The following is a 19,666-nucleotide window of genomic DNA, read 5'->3' on the forward strand; positions in this document are numbered from 1 at the left end:
TCAGGAAAATCATGCTTTTTTATTAGTGTAAAACATGCTTTAAATAAGTAAGTAAGTAAATAAATAAATAAGCAAGCAAGCAAGCAAGCAAGCTAGTATTTTGAGGTCCAGTCTCAGGACAGCAGAGACCAGTTCCATACTTTAGAGCACCATCAGACTGTTAGTTGCAGGCACTGATCCCTCCTAGCAGCAGCCACAGAGAAGGGTATTCCTCCTCAGCAGACTTACATCTTATTTTTAGTGGTGGAGAGAAAGGCTGGTCTGCAACAGGATTACCACATCACTTTCCACTCACCCTCTTGCAGAAATATTATGAGGGTTTTTTGGTGTTTAGGAATGTTTCCAGCTCTCCCCTCGCTGATGAAAAAGTGGCCCAGAGTCATTTCTGAGCTTTCACTAACTAGCCAGATCCCATCAGTCTGTTGGGTGGTTTGGGGCAGACAGAAACTCCTGAAATCACGGCTTTCTGTCTGCAAAAAAGGTCACCTGACCTATCTGTAATATACAGAGGTATTCAGTTTTAAGGAAATGCAGAAAAAAAATCAGTAAAAAAGTTAAATTCCATAAAACTCTTGTGTAAAATCTTCAGAAGTAGTGCATATCCTTGTAGTGCCAGAGTGACAACATACACATATGTGTAAAACATACCACTGAGGTGATGAACCTCCTTGGCATCTGCCCCACTGGATTTGTTCTCAAGCATTCTCTCCTCTGCCAGGCTTGTAAGTTTATAGTTTGAGTCCAGAACAACATTTTGATGTGGTCAGATTCTGGAAATTTAACACTGGCCTTTACATGCATTATATTGACATCAGATTGTTTATTTTCAAATAGTTCTGTGTAACATATGAAGATTTCTAGAGCCAGACGCCTGGGCCTGAACCTAATATCTAACACCTCAGTGACCGATGACCTCAACTGATCCCTCACTGTCAGGAAGAGCAACTATTTATTGATAAATAAAGTTGATAAACAAAGCCTTACAATGAACAGCTGGCAATGCTTCCAAAACCAGGCCCCCTTGAGGCATCTCCTCCAATTATGACAGACACATGTGCAGGAGTGTGTTAAAAGTAGTTTTCCATGATAAGGGGCAATTCAGCCTGCTAATTTCCCAGGTGTCAAGTCTATTGATAGTCACTACTTAAAAATATGTAATCTCTGTTTGGGCTGCACACTGTTATTTTGGAAATCTGTATCCATGCAAATAACTAAAGTGATCTAAATAAAGTAAAAACAATCTCTGGCTCTTACGTATCGGAGATTTTACAGTGTTGTGCTTTTGAACTTCTAGGTTTGTTGCTCCAGCTCCTTCTCCTCATCACATCAGCCCCCAGAGAATGTCCATTCAACATCCCATTCTGCAGAGACAGACTCCACAACCTCCTCAGCTTCCACAGCTTGCAGGGATGCCTCTGAAGACATACCAGCCAGCAGAAAGCCCTTCTTTGCAGCCAAATGCCCTTCACATCCAGGGTAAGAAGGAAGAATCTTTGTCACTGACGGTAATTGTTTGTTGCTATCGCTTATCTTCAAATTAAGTGCTTCAGGGACTGGCAGATATTTTTAAGGTACTTTTCCTTGAAAGACCCTGGGAGGTAGCCTTCAGAACCATGCCTTCAAACTTCCTTAAAATTCTTACCTTAGCCAGTTGTTATTCATCCTGATACGGAGTTACATATTTCTCTTCAGACTGATTTTCAGTGCTGTTCCTGAAATAGAATGGCAAAAATTTCTGTGATGGCCTTTAATTTTCTAAAGTTACATTTCTAACCCCTCCTGATTTAGCATGTAAGTGTTAACCAGATTTTCAGGAGATAGGATTTTTTCTCCTTTATACTTTTGGGGAAATGGAGAACTCCTGGAAAAGCTGGCAGCCTGTGGCTTGGACAGGAGCTCTCTTTGCTGGGTTAGGAACTGGCTGCATGGCCGGGCCCAGAGAGTGGTGGTGAATGGTGCTGCATCCAGCTGGCAGCCAGGCACCAGTGGTGTCCCTCAGGGGTCTGTGCTAGAGCCAGCTCTGTTCAGTGTTTTTATTGATGACATGGATGAGGGTATTGAGTCTTTCATCAGTAAATTTGCAGATGACACTAAGCTGGGAGCGTGTGTTGATCTGTTGGGAGGGAGGAGGGCTCTGCAGGGAGACCTGAAATGGATGGATGGGTGGCTGGGCAGAGTCCAATAGGGTGAAGTTTAATAAGCTCACGTGCTGAGTCCTGCATTTTGGCCACAATAACCCCCTGCAACAGGGGCTGGAGATGGTGTGGCTGGACAGTGCCCAGGCAGAAAGGGACCTGGGGGTGCTGGTGACAGCAGCTGAACATGAGCCAGGGTGTGCCCAGGTGGCCCAGAAGGCCAATGGCACCTGGCCTGTGTCCGGAATGGTGTGGCCAGCAGGAGCAGGGAGGTCATTCTGCCCCTGTGCTCAGCACTGGTGAGGCCACACCTCGAGTGCTGTGTCCAGCTCTGGCCCCTCAGTTTAGGAAGGACACTGAGTGCTGTGTCCAGCTCTGGCCCCTCAGTTTAGGATGGACATTGAGTGCTGTGTCCAGTTCTGTCCCCTCAGTTTAGGATGGACATTGAGTGCTGTGTCCAGCTCTGGCCCCTCAGTTTAGGATGGACATTGAGTGCTGTGTCCAGCTCTGTCCCCTCAGTTTAGGAAGGACATTGAGTGCTGTGTCCAGCTCTGTCCCCTCAGTTTAGGATGGACATTGAGTGCTGTGTCCAGCTCCGGCCCCTCAGTTTAGGATGGACATTGAGTGCTGTGTCCAGCTCTGTCCCCTCAGTTTAGGATGGACACTGAGTGCTGTGTCCAGCTCTGTCCCCTCAGTTTAGAGTGGACATTGAGTGCTGTATCCAGCTCTGTCCCCTCAGTTTAGGATGGACATTGAGTGCTGTGTCCAGCTCTGTCCCCTCAGTTTAGAGTGGACATTGAGTGCTGTGTCCAGCTCTGGCCCCTCAGTTTAGGATGGACATTGAGTGCTGTGTCCAGTTCTGTCCCCTCAGTTTAGGGTGGACATTGAGTGCTGTGTCCAGCTCTGGCCCCTCAGTTTAGGAAGGATGTTGAGACACTTGAGCGCATCCAGAGGAGGCAACGAGGTTGGTGAGGGGCTTGGAACACAAACCCTGTGAGGAACAACTGAGGGAGCTGGGGCTGTTTAACCTGGAGAAAAGGAGACTCAGAGGTGACCTCATCACTCTCTACAACTCCCTGAAAGGTGGCTGTATAGGTGGGGTTGGTCTCTTTCTCCAGGCAGCACTGACAGAACGAGAGCACACAGTCTTTAGCTGTGTCAAGGGAAATACAGGTGGGATATTGGGAAAAAGTCTTTTATGGAAAGAGTGATAAAGTACTGGCATGGTCTGCTTGGGGAGATCATGGAGTCACCATCCCTGGATGTGTTTAAAGAAGACTGGATGTGGCACTTGGTGTCATGGTCTAGTTGAGGTGTTAGGGCACGGGTTGGACTTGATGATCTTGAAGGTCTCTTCCAACCCAGACATTCTGTGATTTTGTGTGTGATTCTGTGTGAACACTTCCTATGTAAGCACGAAGACTCTTGCAGCTGTGTTCCCACTTGTGCTGTGTAATCAGCTTCTACAAGACCTCTCTCTCTCTCTCTCTCTCTTTTCAATCCTGTATATTTCTTCTGTAGCCAAGAAGAGAATTAACAGCTCGTGAGTTGTTTTGTTTGCTTGTTTTTCCTAGCTGGTATGGAGACTGAATGCTAATTACCTTAGCATTTCAGGACTGTGTTCACAGCAGTATTGTTTCCTCTCAACTGTCTAAATATATGGTTTGCCATATTTACCAATGCAAGGTACATGGCAGACTGGACTTTTAAAGGTCTTGAGATTCTGCTTATTGATCAGGCTGCTTGAGAATTACTGTTGTAGATATCATAGGACACATCCTGGGAAGAGCAAGGTGTATTGGTTTTGCACAGCCTGGTTTTTGGTAGCAGGTGGCCCACAGAGGTGGTTCCTGTGGGGAGCTGCTGGAAGCTTCCACTATGTCTGGCAGAGCCAGTCCCTGATGGCTCTGAAGATGGACACGCTGCTGGCCAAAACTGGGCCAAGGAGAGAGGTTGGTAACACCTCTGTGATGACTTATTTAAGAAGAAAATCAAAACAAAGAAGACACAGTTTTGCTTCCAGTCAGAGAAGAGAAGGAGGTGAGAACATGTGAGGAAAACAATGTGGAGACACCAAGGCCAGTGGACAAGGAGGGGCAGGAGCTGCTCCAGGTCCCGGAGCCAAGATTCCTCTGTAGGCCATAGTGAGACCATGGTGAAGCAGCTGAGACCCTGCAGCCTGTGGGGATCCACAGGGGATGCAGAGATCCACCCACAGCCCCTGGGGATCCACAGGGGATGCAGAGATCCATCCACAGCCCATGGAGATCCATGAGGGATGCAGAGATCCACCCACAGCCCATGGGGATCCACAGGGGATGCAGAGATCCACCCACAGCCCATGGGGATCCACAGGGGATGCAGAGATCCATGCACAGGCTGTGGGGATTCACAGGGATGCAGATCCACCCACAGCCCCTGTAGATCCATGGGGGATGCAGAGATCCACCCACAGCCCATGGGGATCCACGGGGGATGCAGAGATCCATGAACAGACCCTGGGGAAGGTGCCCATGTTAGAGCAGGTGGATGCCTGGAGGAGGTTCTGATCCAGTGGGAGACCTGTGGAGAGAGGGCCTTTGCTTCCAGGCTGGAGCAGCCTGTTCTTGGAGGGCTGCAGCCCATGGAAGAGTGACCCACACTGCAGCAGTTTTGGGGGAGCTGTGTGCCCATGGGAGGGACTCATTTTGCAGCAGGTGCAGTAGATCTGCTGCCAATGAGATTGGAACCATGCTGGAGAAGTTAATGGAGAAGTGTCTCCCGTGGGAGGGACCCCACAGCCTCACAGGAGAAGGACTCCTCTCCCTGAGCAGTGGAAGAAAACCTCAGGTGATGAACTGACCAAAACTCCCATGCCCTCTCTCCTTGCACTATCAGTGAGAAGGAGGGAGGGGTTGGGGGAGAAAATGGTGGATTTTTTTAAAGGCTTATTTTACTTTTCATTATCCTCCTCTGATTCTCTTAGTAATAAATTTCATTTTGCAACCTTAAGCTGAGCCTGTTCTGCCCTTGAAGTGTTTTCTCCTGGCCTTTATCTCATTCATGAACCCTTTTTTCCCTTTTTCCATCTGGTGCCCAGCAGTAGCAGGGGAGAGTGATCGAGCAGCTCTTGTGGGTGCCTGGCATTAGGCCACTGTCAAAGCACGACACAAGGCTTCTTTTATTTTCTTCCACTGATGTAAGCAGCCTCTCTAGGGAAAGAGAGGAAACAGGCCTCTCCCTGAGTTCATAAATGTGAAGGAGAGAAAGGAAAGTGCCAATCCTGTTACACTCTTCGTATTGTACTGGCCGCAGAGAAGTAGCATCTGAGACAGGTGGTTTTCTCCACAAAGTAGTAACTCCTTACATCACTGATCAGTACTAGAAGAACATGAAATTTCCCAGTGGACGCAAGCAGTTATTGTTGTCTTTCTATATTCTCTGATAGCACTTTCACAAATAATGAATGGCCAACAAAGTACAGGGTGAAGTTTTTTAATATACAGTTCGCTGTCATATGGCACACGTGAAAACACACCAGAACAGGTCCAGTAAATTCCTAGTGCAAGGCTTGAAGGGATCAGTTAGCCCTTCGGTTTCCACAGTACAAAACATTTTACTTGATTTTTTGATCTCTTTTTTGCTGAACATTTGGCAAGAACGCATCTTCTGGAAAGGCATCCAGACATTAAGATCTGTCTTCCTGTGTGGAACAAAAATTGTCTTTCAATTATACAGATAGCTTTAACACCTTCTTTCTCTCATGGAGGCCATGGCCATGGGAGTTTTAGGAATCCCAGAAGCTGGGAGCACAACCAGTTGCTCCAAAACAGAAGATTTTCCAAAGAATCCTGCCTCCCAGGTGTTCGCAAATCACCCTGGATTAATTGTTGCTCCACACAAAACTTGCACTGGCTTATGAAGCAACCTCCATATCTCCTTGGGCATCTTCTCTTCAGGGCAGGCCAGAACAATTCCGCTGTGTTCTCATCTCCGTCTCCTACAGTCCAAAGAGGATTTAGATTTAAAAGGACAAAAGATACGGGTCGTCATTTTTTACAAGAAGGTAGACCAGTAGAGACCCTCATCTGAGTGGATGTAACATTTGAATTGAAGGCCTGTTGCACATCCAAATTTAAGTTACAGTTTAGTACTACGTTCTGAGATCAAAAAATGGTTGACTTTTAAGGGCTTGGACCTTAATTAAACCTGTACCATACTTAGTCCCACATTAGTATTACTGTGTCTGCCTCAGTGTCTTAGGAAAGCCTATGTTGAAAATAGACACTGCTGACAGGAATTATACTCACACAGAAAACAATTCAAAGTTCAAATTCTAAAGATCTTAGTACTTGAAACTGGTGTGAAGACAATGTAGACTGAATTTTTTTTTTTTTTTTTTTTTTTTTTTTTTTTTTTTTTTTTTTTTTTTTTTTTTGGTACTGAAACATATAATACAGCTATATAATACAGATACAATTCAACACCCAGAATGCAGGTATTACATGGTTTTTTCAAAGATCAAGTAACCTATTGTCACTGTACAAGGTATTTTGTCAGAATGTACTCCCTCCAGCTTAAGCACAGCTGTCTCATCCTATATGCTACACTGAAAGCATCATCCCGTGTGGCTTAAAGGCTTACATAAACTCTCTCTCTCAAAAGCAGATGTTTCAAGAGTTCATGTTTTCCCAATACCAGTGCAAAGATTGCTGTCTTCCTTGGTCAATTCGTTACAATGCAGAAAAACACCATGGAGTTACCTCCACACTGTACTATTATGTATACAAGAAGTGGCTGTGGGAAGTTCTGTTAATTTCTGTCTCCTGCAGTTCATAACCTGCTTTTTCAAGGCTTAAAGTGCTGTAACTATGGCCACTTCAGCTCAATCTGCTACGAGACAATGGTGACAATTTGCCTCAGTATGTAGTCTTAAACTTGTCAGTTCCATTTAAATTGGTTTTATCAAGGAAGAAAGAGTTTCATTGCTCAGAAGCTTTTTGAAGAAAACAATTTGAGAAGAAAACAGACACAGTTTCTGAAAGCCTGAACATATTAAAAGATCACTGTGATCTCAGATTATTAGCCTTTAGAGAGAAATATGTATGAGATCCAAGACAGCCTTCTTGTGTCTAATAGCTACTTGTATTGTGAAATGTCTTTTTCTTGGGAGAACATTGTCTTCGGTTCAAGTTTCATTATATGTTCTGGGTGATTTTCAGTGTACACAGTGATGTCAGAGAGGGCTTTCTATTGCCTCAGTTAATATTACATAATTGACTAAATATTACCTTTCCTTGCTCTTGGTGAAATTAACAATATCCTTTGCTGCACTGAATGTTCGGAAGTGACGATGTTACACTGGGGTGTAGAAGTGAAGCTCTCCTTTTGCTTTCATTGGATTGTAGTATCTCTTACTATATTACTCTTCTGTGAATCTGAAACTATCCTGACCTGGAGACTGGAATGACAACTTCCCAGCTAGATCATGTTGTATGCCAATGCAATGTGTGTTTGTAGACAGAAGACAGTGCAGGTGCTGGAAATCTGCAACAATTTGCCCAGCACCTGTATTGTACTGGTGATTCTTTTCAGCCATGGAAAACTACTCTCAGGAGAGGTGTCTGAAGACACAGGCACCTACAGTACACAGGCAGCCGCAAGAATAAGGTATTGCTTGCTCTGAGACAAGCCAGAAGAGATGTGCTAGGTGTGAAAGGAAAGAACAGCAAAAGTTCCCTCTTCAGAGTGAGAAAATTTATTCTGTTTGCAGTGTAGAGTAAGGTAAAACTTCTTTTGGCATGGGCAAAGCTGACTTGCTGTATGATGCATCTGATACTAGGAACATTTTTGCTCTAGAAATCTGGTTGTCCTTTAAAATTGTGTCTGTAACTCTGCTCATGTGTTTGTGAGTTAAGCTGATGACCAGAGCTGTCTGAGTCACAGAAGAAAGAAAGGAAAAAGAAAATGCAAAGTACTCATTTAAAGAAAAGAAAAAGTTGTAACTTCTTTTAAAAAAATATTAGCTGATATGAGTTAGCTGTATTAGTGCCTCTATACTGACAGGTCTACTAGTAGCACCTATCTTTATATTAAAAATAATAAGATTTTAATAAAAAGAAACATTTCTATTTTTTCACATTTGCAAACCAGTCTGTTAGTACGGTATGTGACTTGGATCTCCCTTTTACCCTTTCTTTTCCTTTTGTTCTTCACAGCCAGATGGTACCACATGATTACTTGGTGTTTTTGTAATTTGACTAGTGGACATGCAGAAATGTACCCCAAAGAAACGCTGTTTTGAGGTACTACAGACCAAAGACAGCTGGAATTTTTACATGCCATAGCAGCAAAGGCTGCTCACGCGTGGTGTATATTTCTGAATGGCAACTGTAATGATTTTCTTGAGAAAATATTCTCTCTTTCCTGTGACAGGCAGAGAGATGACTGAGGAGGAAAAAGAGATCCATCAGAAACTTCCTACCATGTGGAAATTATAATTGTGGCAGTAGTTAATTACACATCCATAATGAAATTTTTGTCCACAACAGTTCAATAGGATAAGGATGCTATTACAAATGTATGTGGACCACAACTGCATGTGTGAATTGGAGCTGAGCTGTCTACAACGGCTTTTTAGATGTTCAGCATGTCTCAGGAAAAGGCTCTTTATGTGATAAAAAACCAAGAACTACTTGCTTTTAGAAGTAATTCTTATATCTTACATCTCTTTTATCGTATTCAAAAATATTTTACTTTCCTAAGGAAGTAATGCTGTCATGTCAGAGAAGTAGCTGTTTGTTCTGTATCTTGACATCATGAATCTTGGCTGTAGTGTACTGATTCAAAGAAACACAGCTCATGTAAAATTTTGCATGTTTAAAACTGTTTAATAAGTATAATAAACTTATACAATCCAGAATTGCAGATGAAATGTTCAGTTGGTGGAACTTTATTAGCCAACCTGTTTGCCTTTTTTTTTTTTTCTTAAAAAGGGTGGTTTTTGTTGTTGTTGTTATTGTTGTTTTTGTTGGGGGTTTTTTTGGTTTTTTTAAGGGTGTTGTGGTTGTTTTGTGGTTTGTTTTTGTTGTTGTTTGGTTGGTTTTGGTTTTTGTTTTTTGTTTTTTTTGGTTTGGGGCGGGGGGGGGGGTTGGTTTTTTTTTTAGTTTTTCCAGTACTTCATGAAAACACAGAAAACTGATGTTTCAGTTAGTTCCCTAACAGATAACTCAAGTATGATCAGGGTCTGCTGCCTGAATTGGATATGGTTTCATGTTATCCTAGATTCAGCTGTATTGTGGATTATCTTGGGCAGGGTGCTGTGTGAATAAAGACACCAAGTTGGGAGATTTTGCTGTGTCGTGTTGAACTTCAGTTCTAAGACCTCTGCACTGCAGCTTGATGCGCTGGAGATGCACACAAATGACTGAGGGGGACAACATAGGCTTATTTCTTGTTTAAGAATCTCTATTTTAAAAGATGGGTAATTGACACTGAATTGTGAAAAGAACTATCTAGGAAAGTTATATTACTTTTCTGTGCTCTCTTTCCATCATAAAAAAATTTTTGCTCAGAGTCTCTATGCATGACTATCAGCCAGCTGTCTTGGCATCAGTGATAGATCCCTGGATTTTATTCAGACTTTTCTTGGATAATCTTCTTTTATTTTGAATTCAGCATTTTCTTAGATTTTTCGGGCAGATGCACAGTGTGACTCTGGAGAGTACCAGTTCAGACACATAGGATTGTGCAGTACAGGGAGAAATCTGAAAAATTTCAGCCTCTAGCCAGTGAGTGCCTCTCACAGGTCATGGTGGAATCAGGATATCCTTGTAGCAGATTGTGTTTGAAATTAGTAGCAATCTGGTGAAGTTTTGGGAGCATCCTATCAATACTGCTTTATTTCTTTAAAATTATTGAAGACCTAATGGTAGGGCAGTTGAGGTGTTTTATCATTCTCATGGCCATGGTTCCACATAATATCCTTTGTGTCTCTGTCCAGGTCTTTTACTGACGGCCTTCTTCTCATTCTAGGTTTTTATGGGCAGCTTCAGACTTTCTGCCCTCCGCATTATGCTGACAGTCAGAAGAACGTACAAGACAGTGTTTCTTGCAGTATGCTTCCTTCTGTTGACTGCTCAGCTCTCACATCAGCGGGCCAGGCAGGGCTTGGCATTTTCCATCGGAGTTTTCCAGATCATTCTGGTATCAAAGGTAAATAACTGCTGGAGACTGCATGCACGATTGTGTACGGTTTGTGAACTTTGGCAGACGTGCATGAGCTGAGTATGAGGGTGGGACACGTCATGATGGATTTGACTCTTTACAAAGAGGAGATCTTTCAGACCTCCATGGAGTGGTTGCTGTTGGGAGGTCGGCAGGTGCTGTAGGGACAGTAACAACTGGACTGTGTGCAGTCCACACACTGTTGAAAGCTTCTCAAGGCTCTAGCCTGTGGGGCTTAGACAGTCTCTGGTTTGTGTACTTGAGCAGAAATACAACGCATTGAGCCTTCTGTGATATTTGTGCAGCCACTCCACTCCACCGCACATACTGTGACAGGGACCTGAGATGATTCAAACTACTGATTTTACTTGGTGCATGTTTGGTTTTTGTCAGTCTTGAATTTCATTTATTCACGTTTCCATGACACAAACTGTCTGGATGCACACTCATCTATGTGCACGTAACTTAGCCTGTGCCTAGATGAAAAGTACCTAAAGGGCTTGCACGCTGCTCTGGAAGGATGAAAGATCTCTGTGCAAAGGCTAAATGCAGGACAGTGAGCCTAATCTTAGCGCTCAATTAATGCCCAGGTCTTTTACTGTCCTTCCACACAGGATGAATCAATCCACTTAACATTTATTGTGCTTTGAAGTCCTGTTTATGTTTTGGTCCTTCAGAAGTGTATTTCAAAGCCAGTGCACCTGTAGTAACAAAGAGGCATCTCACAGTATGTACACATGTCATCCAAAAGATGGGAGTGTGTTTGCAAACAGTTACTCTTGGGCTTACTACTGACATGTGTAAAAGGTAGTAATTTCTGTGGCAGACTGTACTTAACAACAAATACATTATACAGTATTTTGTTGTCTCTTATCCTGTGTTCAATATGATGAAATTCGTTAAACAAGCGTGAGGTTTATTTTTAAATTATCACAATTTTAACACTCACTAAATGGGGAGGTGTTAGTTGCAGTGAAATCTGCTCTACTTCAGACTTGATTATGACAGAACAGAAAATTTCTCCCTTAGTAAGCAGTAAGTTATGTGATTAATTTCTTACATATATTGGTTTATTTATTTTATTTGTGTTTGATCTAAAACCATTTCCAGTTCTATGCATAAGGATTAGGACATATTTCATTATGTAGTTATCCTACTTATTAACTGGGGTTTTTTTGTTTTGTTTCTTCTCCCAGTGTATGACTTTCCAGCAGGATCTGTAGGTGTCTTTGGTGATTCAGCTTGCAGCATGCCAGAGGACAGCAGTTTCCTACAAGTAAATGCAGTGGATCATTGTTCCAGCCAGCTTTCCTCTGTGTACACTGAAGGCTAAAGTAATGTATACCTAGTTCAAAAAACTTGATCCTGTTTCATCTTGCCCTTCTGTTATTTCCCTACAAATTTTTTTCTCTCCATGAAACTGCCATGTATGTATGGGGATATGACTAGATATACATACATAATGGAGAGGAAAAAACAGTTACCAAGCATTCATTTAATCAAGCAGCCAACTGAGAAGGAGAAAGCAAGCTTTGCCAAAACCTTAGCAATTGTTTCTTTTCTTCTCATCTGTTGTACAGCATCTATACTTTTGAAATTTTTTCTTCTTTTAATTTCTCAAAGGGAATTCAGACACCAAATAATAAAACTGGTTGTTGGCTGTAATCCTTTCAAGCTGAATGCATGCACTTCCAGAAGAACACAGCTTTAGAAAATTCCTTTTCAAAAAGAAAAGAAGCAAAACCAGAGCATACTACAAACACTTCAAAGGCATACAGTTTTTGCACATGTCTTCATGTTATAGTTCTAAAGTTTAACACACACCAGTATCCAAAAGGAAGAGAAATTAGACATATATGTTGGCACTACTTATTGGAGGTGTTGGTGTGGCTTCCTTTTGGAGCAAAGGTTGTTGGTAGATGATTTCTTACAGGCCTCAGGTTAGGTGTCCTTTCCTTCCCCCTTTATTTCAAGCCTTACAATATGGCTGTTACTGTTTTCCCAGTATCCATTCTGACCCTTTAAGCATGAATAAGAAGGTTTAAATATACAAGAAGTTACGTGGACTTTGTCTCCATTTAGCATGTCTGCCAGATAAGCATAAATGCATTTTAACTTTCAGTTGCTTTTTAATTAGATTGTGGAGCATTGTTGCTGTATGTGCTATTGTCTTCTGCAGGAAGGTTTAAAATATTTTGTAGGAAAGATTCTTCCTTAAGTTCCACTTTTTTTTTTTAAAGTTATCTGTACTGATTCAATTAAATGTTGGTTGTCCTAATATTTTTCCATAACACATTTTCAGAAAGAAGATCTGCTCTTAAGTGTACTAATGTTTCCTTTGGTTACTTCGAGAGATAAAACTGGACAAGTTTGGTGGTTTTGATTTTTCTGATCAATGGCAGAGTCAAGGTCCTCAAATTCAGTCCAGGATGCAAGCAAATTAGGTTGTCCTTCATAAAACATACAAGGTTATGAGTTAAAACCAGTATTTTGCAGTGGAGATTTTATCACTGTGACCCTGTATGCCTTGAGAACAACTCTTACATTAGTAAGACTGAGTTTTTAGATTTTAATTCCCGTTCACCCATTTTGTGGGCTTCTTACTGTGCAGTGTACATCTTTATATTCTCATGACCTGAAAGAGTAAGGACAGAAAAGCTCATACTTGTAGGCTGGACCATAACTATGCTTTTGAAATCACTCTTCTAAAAAGATAAACTTCAAAAAAAAAGGTTTATGCAAACTTTTTTCTTTTTTTTTTTTCCCCTGGCAAATTTTTGATTTGGCTCAAATTCATAATTTAATCTGCAATTACGTGGAATAGATGAATAGATGAAAGTCCAGATGTTTGTGAACACTGGCAATCTTTTGAGGTTTGTACTCATGAACTGTACTCTAGTGTGCAGTCATGTGCTTAAATACTCAATGGAGAGATTTTCATCCGATACATAGAATATATGGATAATCCATGCACATAAATGAAGTACAACGAGAAGTAGTGACTAAAATACAGCAAATTCTGTGCTGAGTTCTTCCCCCATATATTCTTCTCACGCCACAAGAGAATGTGTCCCTCTGCTCCAGCTTGCACTAAGAGGTCTAGTTGTTACCATATGTGATTTGCATTAAATGACACCAGGCATCCTTCACAGCTATTCATGTGCAATCAAAAAGTCCTTTTGCGTAATGTGCATTGACCACAAGTTCCGCTTTTTAATAAAGCTTCAATTTCGTACTACTTTGAAGCCCATGCTGTGGTCACTGCGCAAGGATAACTTGGTTCAGTAGGAATAATGAGTCACACTTCAATTTCAAATGTGTGGAATTGTGTTTCATTCCACCAGAGTCAGCACATATGTGTGTACATAGACATGTACCTATATACTTTCATATATATATATAAATCCTTCAAAATTCTTTTAACCACGTGATTGTCCAGAATTTGTCCATTGCTGTTTACAAAACTGAGATACTGTAGCTGTCTCCCAACCTGTTCTGCTTTTAAACTTTTAAACGTTTTGAATTTTTTTTTCCTAGTATCTGAATGTACAACTTTCTGTAGAGTTAGGGGATTATGCATTTTGAAACATGCTGACCAAAGGGAAAGGGGGAGTACAGAATTCAAAAAAGGGCATTTTTAACTTGGGGGTTCATCAGTTACATTTTAAAAAGGAAACTTCTGCAAGTCATTAATTCATTTTTTTCACATACATATAATACATATATATTTACAGCCTTCCATGAGCCTTAATCCTAAAAAGAAGGCCCTAGAGAACAGTCAAATCAAGCACATGAAATGTGGGCTACCAGTCTGCCTTTGTTTACTTCTCATTCAGAGACAAAGAGGATTCTTCACTATTATTTCATTATTCTCTTTGGAGTTGGACTGACTTTGAGGCATCAATTTAATCACTGAGGGCAATTGTATAAAAAGCCCCGTTGTATCTCACGTATATTGGATATTTAAACAGGGAATCCTGTTTGTCACAATTAAAAATGGTGCCTAAGAAAATACAATGTTGGGGGTTATCTGCATAACTGAGTTACTTGCAAATGCTTGTGCCTCGGTGAGTTTTGTGTTATTCTGCTTGCCGTATTGTTAACTTTCTAAAGGGATCCATATCTAAGAGGTGAATTTATTTTAGACTACGGACATGAAACAATATTCAAAAGAAATTATCAACAATTTTTCTTTTTTACAATTCAGCTGTTTCCTGGCTCAGTGGTCTATTTATATCTGCATCAGAAGTGGTTCTACACTGGAGTTTAAAATACTGTTTCAAGGTGCACGTGTGCAAGTGGAAACGTATGAGAGTGCACGTTTGTATTTGGGTCTCCCTTTCTACGTGTGTGTACACACAAACACACAGGCATTGTGGTTTACTGCTACCAGATGCTGGAGGATTGCAGTGCTAAGGCCGTCTGTCACACTGTATATTGTTTTCAGCTTTTCCTGAAAAGGTGTGAATGAGTATAAAAATTACGTTTTAACTGTTTATTCCTTGTTTTCCCTGTGTAATTTTATAGCAGATTTTTTTTTTTTTTTAATGGCACTTTTTTCTTGTTTGTATGAAATTTTGTTCTTGGTTTGAGGCTTTTTGTATATATATGTATTTCCTTGAAGCAGGTAAAGCAAAAGAAGAATACCACAAATTAAAATTAGCTGAGTGAGTTTTTATTTAAGAAAAATAAATCCTTTTGTTCTGTGCAGAAAACAGTATCTGTACAGAAAGCAGCATCTTGTGTAATATTTTTTACACAAAGCACTTTGGTGAGGAGAGAAAGTGGGATTATGTTTTTCCTAAACCTTACAGAGTAATCTACATATTTATACATGCTTACATATATACATATGATCTTAAATTGCCATACTGTATATCTGGCTGATATATCGTGCTCTAAAGAAATGTCTGTTGCGTCATGAAAAAAACAAAAATTCAGAAGAATTAGTTACACCTTTTGCTCTACTAGTATGTATAATTTTGTGATTTTTTTTTACAGTTATTTTTCATGCAATCATAAGTTATTTTTGTCCTGTTTCATAACATTCTGTTTTATGTAAAAGATAAAAGTGAAAGTGTATGTTCATGGTACAAAATAAAACTAGAAAATTGTAACTCCGTTACATTATCTACAGAACCTATTACTGTGAGATGCCCTTAAAGAGAATTGCTCCAGCCATTGTCCTTCACCATAAAACTACTAGTATTTGTATGGATACATACTATTAGAAACAGAATTAGGAAACAAACTCCTGGAGATTTCTCAAAATAACCTGCTCAGCTCAGAGTTTTAAGTCTGGATTTAATTATTGTTATGGTGAGGCTAGAGATTTGTAGAGACAAATGAATGCCTTGGGGTGTGTTTGCACCCTGGGTCAAGAGACAAATAAAAGAAGAAAATTTAATTACATTTTTGTGCTATGATAATTTTTAATTTGGGGAGGGGTTTCTTTGGTCATGTGATTTGACAGTACAACATATCAAAGTATTTTGCTTTTTTGTCTGGTTATTGTTTCTAACCTACTCAAGCAATTAAACTATTTCAGAGCACCTAATGCAAGGAAAAGAGCATTTTTTAAAACTCTGTAATAGACAAAATGAAAACAAAAGATAGAAACAGAAGTTGATGCATGCTTATGTCCAAAGCACATCCTGAGAACCCAACATGCACAGGAGATAAAAAATTACCTTGTACCACACCCACATATGGGACTAGAAATCAAAGGACAAAATACAAACTAATAAAATATTTAAGTGCAGAAAAATCCTGTAACAGGATTGTAAAGAGACCTTTGAAAATAATGGTCCTAGTTGACATTACTCTGAAATTATTGACATGATTGGGTCTGTGTCAACCATGAGCAGATAAAAAACTACTAAGCCCACGGTCACTGACACTTAAATGTGATGCAGTTGAGTTTTGCTAAAAATGAGCTTTGCCCAGTGCAATCTTATTTACCCTGCATCTTGATTTAGTGTAGGTAAAATGCTCCATGTTTTAGCAAATATTGTTAGGGAATTCAGTAATTCTGTGAAGAACTGAGAGTTGCTGAATTCGAGTGTTCCAAAATTCAGTTTTCCTTTTTTAACGTAGAGATCTTAAAATGAGAAATGTTCAAGAAGTATACAAGTTCCATATGCAGTGGGAAGTAACATGGCTCAAAACACCTCAAAGCCATGTGCTTTGTGGTGTGTGCTTGGGCTGGACCAGTGTTTCGTGATGTCCTCCAAACTATCCTATAGAAAAAGAGTCATTATTGTGTCATTATGTGACAGGTATATTCCTCCAAAGAACAATTTCTGAACGAAAGTTGTATAGACTTTTTATTTGATAAAGTGTTGGTGTTTGGGGTTTTCCTGTGTCAGAAGATAATCCCTTTTTGAAACATCAGAAATTCTTACAAGTTAAAAATTTGGGAGGGCTGGAGAGACAATGTTAATTTGTTGCTTACAATGTTAATTTGTTGCTTACAATGTTAATTTGTTTGTACTTACAGCTATGAGTTCTCCCATACAACTGTGCCAAAGCCCACTGTATTAGTGAATTTATACCAGCTCTGCCCCTAATGGAAAATACTTCAATAAAGCTTTATGTACAGCTATCTCCTTCAATAAGAGGGGAAAAAAATAAACATAATTCTTCCGTTCTGAATATGTATCTACTCGTATTTATTGCACCTAATTACACGATACCTTATATTTACAGATAAGAGTCAGGGTGTCTATATGAAAACAAAACTGACCATCTTCCTAGACCATGGTCCTCAGGAAAATTCTTGCCACAATCATCAAGAAAATGCTTTTCATTCAAACTTGCTGTTTTCTACCTTGGATCACTTTGTAACGCCTAGTAACATTATATCTATTTTGAATTCCCTGGTTTTCAGACCGTTACCCACTGTGAATAGGACTCCTTGAAAAGCAGTTTTAAAAATTTGCTCCCATAATGGATAGTCTTAAAGTGGACAACTTGTGCTTCGCTGTGTATACTCACTTACTGCAATAAACTACAAGAAACAGAATGGTAAAATTAATCTTGCAGAATGAAAAATGTTAGCTCTTCTACGGTTCCTATTCTTCCAAAATGCTAATTTATATTTTTCCTTCACCTTCCTTGAAACTATAATGTTCTCATTTAAAAGCTAAGTAAGAAAAGCCATTCTACCACATCTTCCCATGCCATTTATAGATTTACAACCAAAGTAAATTTACCCAGCAGTCAGTATCATTAATGATTCACAAATGAGATGGGTTAGTTCAGTGAACTGTAACAAAGAACACCTTTCTATGTGTCTAGTTAAATGCTCCAACATGACTTTGTTATAACTAAAAAATGCAAACCTTATGCATGGTTGCAGCTAGGTACACAGGATAAAGCATTACAAATACATCTAGGCAGACAGAGAAAATATAACCATTTCCTCAACATTACACTTTTTTCCCTTTTGATCAAAAATATATCAGTGGGCAAACATCAAGCTTGGTTGCATTTAAATCATCTAGCTTCAGCTATTCCAGGAATGGACAGGGTGAGATTGATTAAGCTCATGAAAGGGTGGGCTGGCCTTCCTGCTCCCTGAAAATTCTGGCTAAAATCTGTTGGAAAAATAAAACCCAAAGTGGCTTCTGCAACGGTGACTGCCATATTTACAATCCTAATTAGTAGACTGGCAACATTGTGATTTCACTTGTTAACCCACTACTTTGTGTAGCACACAGCTGTAGTTAAGCTGTAGTTATCTTTGACTGGAAGAAGAGGAAGGATACTTTAATGGAAGTTATATTAGTAGAATGTGAGGGACGTTCCTAGAGAAGAAAGTTAAACCAGTAATACTGGGCCAGCTTATCCATTGAAGAAGTGGGAATAGTGTTACATTGCACCATTATGGAACGAAACCTTTATGCATTGAGGAGTTAAAAGAGTTCTTAAAAGAAATTGGAAGTTTTTACCCTGGAAGTTTAAAATCAGTGAAAGCTGCATTCCTATCTTCTTTTTTTTTTTTTTTTTTTTTTTTTTTTTTTTCTTCCAACCCTTCTGTAGAAGCCTAAGAATGCTTGGTAAAATTTTCTAGTTGCAATGTCAATTTTCTCTTTTGTGACTTTGTTAAGACCGTCCACAACAGCATTGAATACAGTAGCAGTTTTGTTATCTAGGTATGTATAGAAGAAAAATAGTATTTAAATGATTAAACTAATTTTATGAAAGCTGCAAAAATAGAATCTGCACAAAGCAGAACTGTGCAGATTTACTCAATCAGAAGTACTCAAACCAAAGCTGAACCGACATTTATAATAAGGTGATCTTACCCAACTAATGGAAATCCTGCTTAAAAATCGAACCGGAAAGAACGGCACTTATATTCACTGCGGTAACAATCCCTTAAAGTTTCAGCTTTCATGCTTTCCAAATTCTGTGCTGCCTAGGGGTGCAGTTCCGAGCCTCATATTAAGTGCCAGTCAGCTCTCTTCACAAAACAGGTAGACAAAACAAATCCTTTTCCTAATGAAGACCAAGGACAAATTTCAGGCCGAAAAGCACAAACAGTGGTGACTGAAGGGAGAAACAAGGATGAGACCTCACAACCTGAAGCTGTAATTGGACAATTAAACCCCAATATGCAAATGGACCAAAACTTATAGAAGTATAAGACCTTGTGACCAGCCATCCATTTTTTGGACCATTTTTAGTCCACTTTGGGTGTAGTGGGTCAGGCTCCTGTCCTGCCCAAGGTGTATCTTGGAGGCTTTTCAATAAATACCTACTTTATTCTCTAGCTCTGTCCAGCCTCTGTTTCAGGTCAGCCCTCCCAAGGCATCAGTACTCTTGTTGCTACTCTTTTTTTCCTACCTGCAGCTGTGTGTTTCAGGTACTCTGGAGCCCATTTGATTGTTAGGTGCAGTTTATGCTGGCAGTTGGGCTTTTTATTTTGGTGGGCCTTTTTCATAGCAATCACATGCTGTACACACTGCTGAACAAACCTACTTTGAGTAAAAGAGGGGGAAGTTTGCATTTAGCTAAAAGTGACTTCAGTAATAGTAGCTTCATTGCATTTACTTTAAACTTTCTTCTTTGATCCTTAACCCTAGGACAGTCAAGGAGGCTTAGTGGCTCAAAGGACTAAAAGAATTTATGATACCAGTCCCATTGTCCTTCATTTTACTTTCACATCACTATGTGACCTCTAACAGGACATTTACCACACAGGAACAAGCAGAAGCCATAATGCTTGTCTGATCAGTTTTTTCATCCCTTACTGATGAAGTTGTTACTTTCACTGTATGAATTATGGCCTTACACAAGTCATCGCACACAATAAAAGCTGT

The 19,666-nt window shown here is 40.1% G+C and overlaps 1 protein-coding gene across 2 annotated transcripts in view; it reads left to right on the forward strand.

The window, feature by feature from the left end:
• The window catches only part of GLIS3 (GLIS family zinc finger 3), a 170,628-nt gene extending 153,682 nt beyond the window's left edge, over window positions 1-16,946 (forward strand). The window contains exons 8-11 of one of the 2 annotated variants that reach the window (XM_040091051.2): window positions 1,295-1,476; window positions 10,149-10,328; window positions 11,537-11,674; window positions 14,548-16,946. In XM_040091051.2, the coding sequence (XP_039946985.1) occupies window positions 1,295-1,476; window positions 10,149-10,328; window positions 11,537-11,673 (499 nt within the window). In that variant the 3' untranslated portion in view covers window position 11,674; window positions 14,548-16,946. Of the gene's footprint in view, window positions 1-1,294; window positions 1,477-10,148; window positions 10,329-11,536; window positions 14,217-14,547 lie in introns of those variants that run through there. The other variant, XM_040091049.2, reaches the window with a different exon arrangement.
• Window positions 16,947-19,666: the final 2,720 nt, after the last annotated feature.

The sequence above is a fragment of the Hirundo rustica genome, chromosome Z (assembly GCF_015227805.2).
Source record: "Hirundo rustica isolate bHirRus1 chromosome Z, bHirRus1.pri.v3, whole genome shotgun sequence".
NCBI classification, from domain to species: Eukaryota; Metazoa; Chordata; class Aves; order Passeriformes; family Hirundinidae; genus Hirundo; species Hirundo rustica.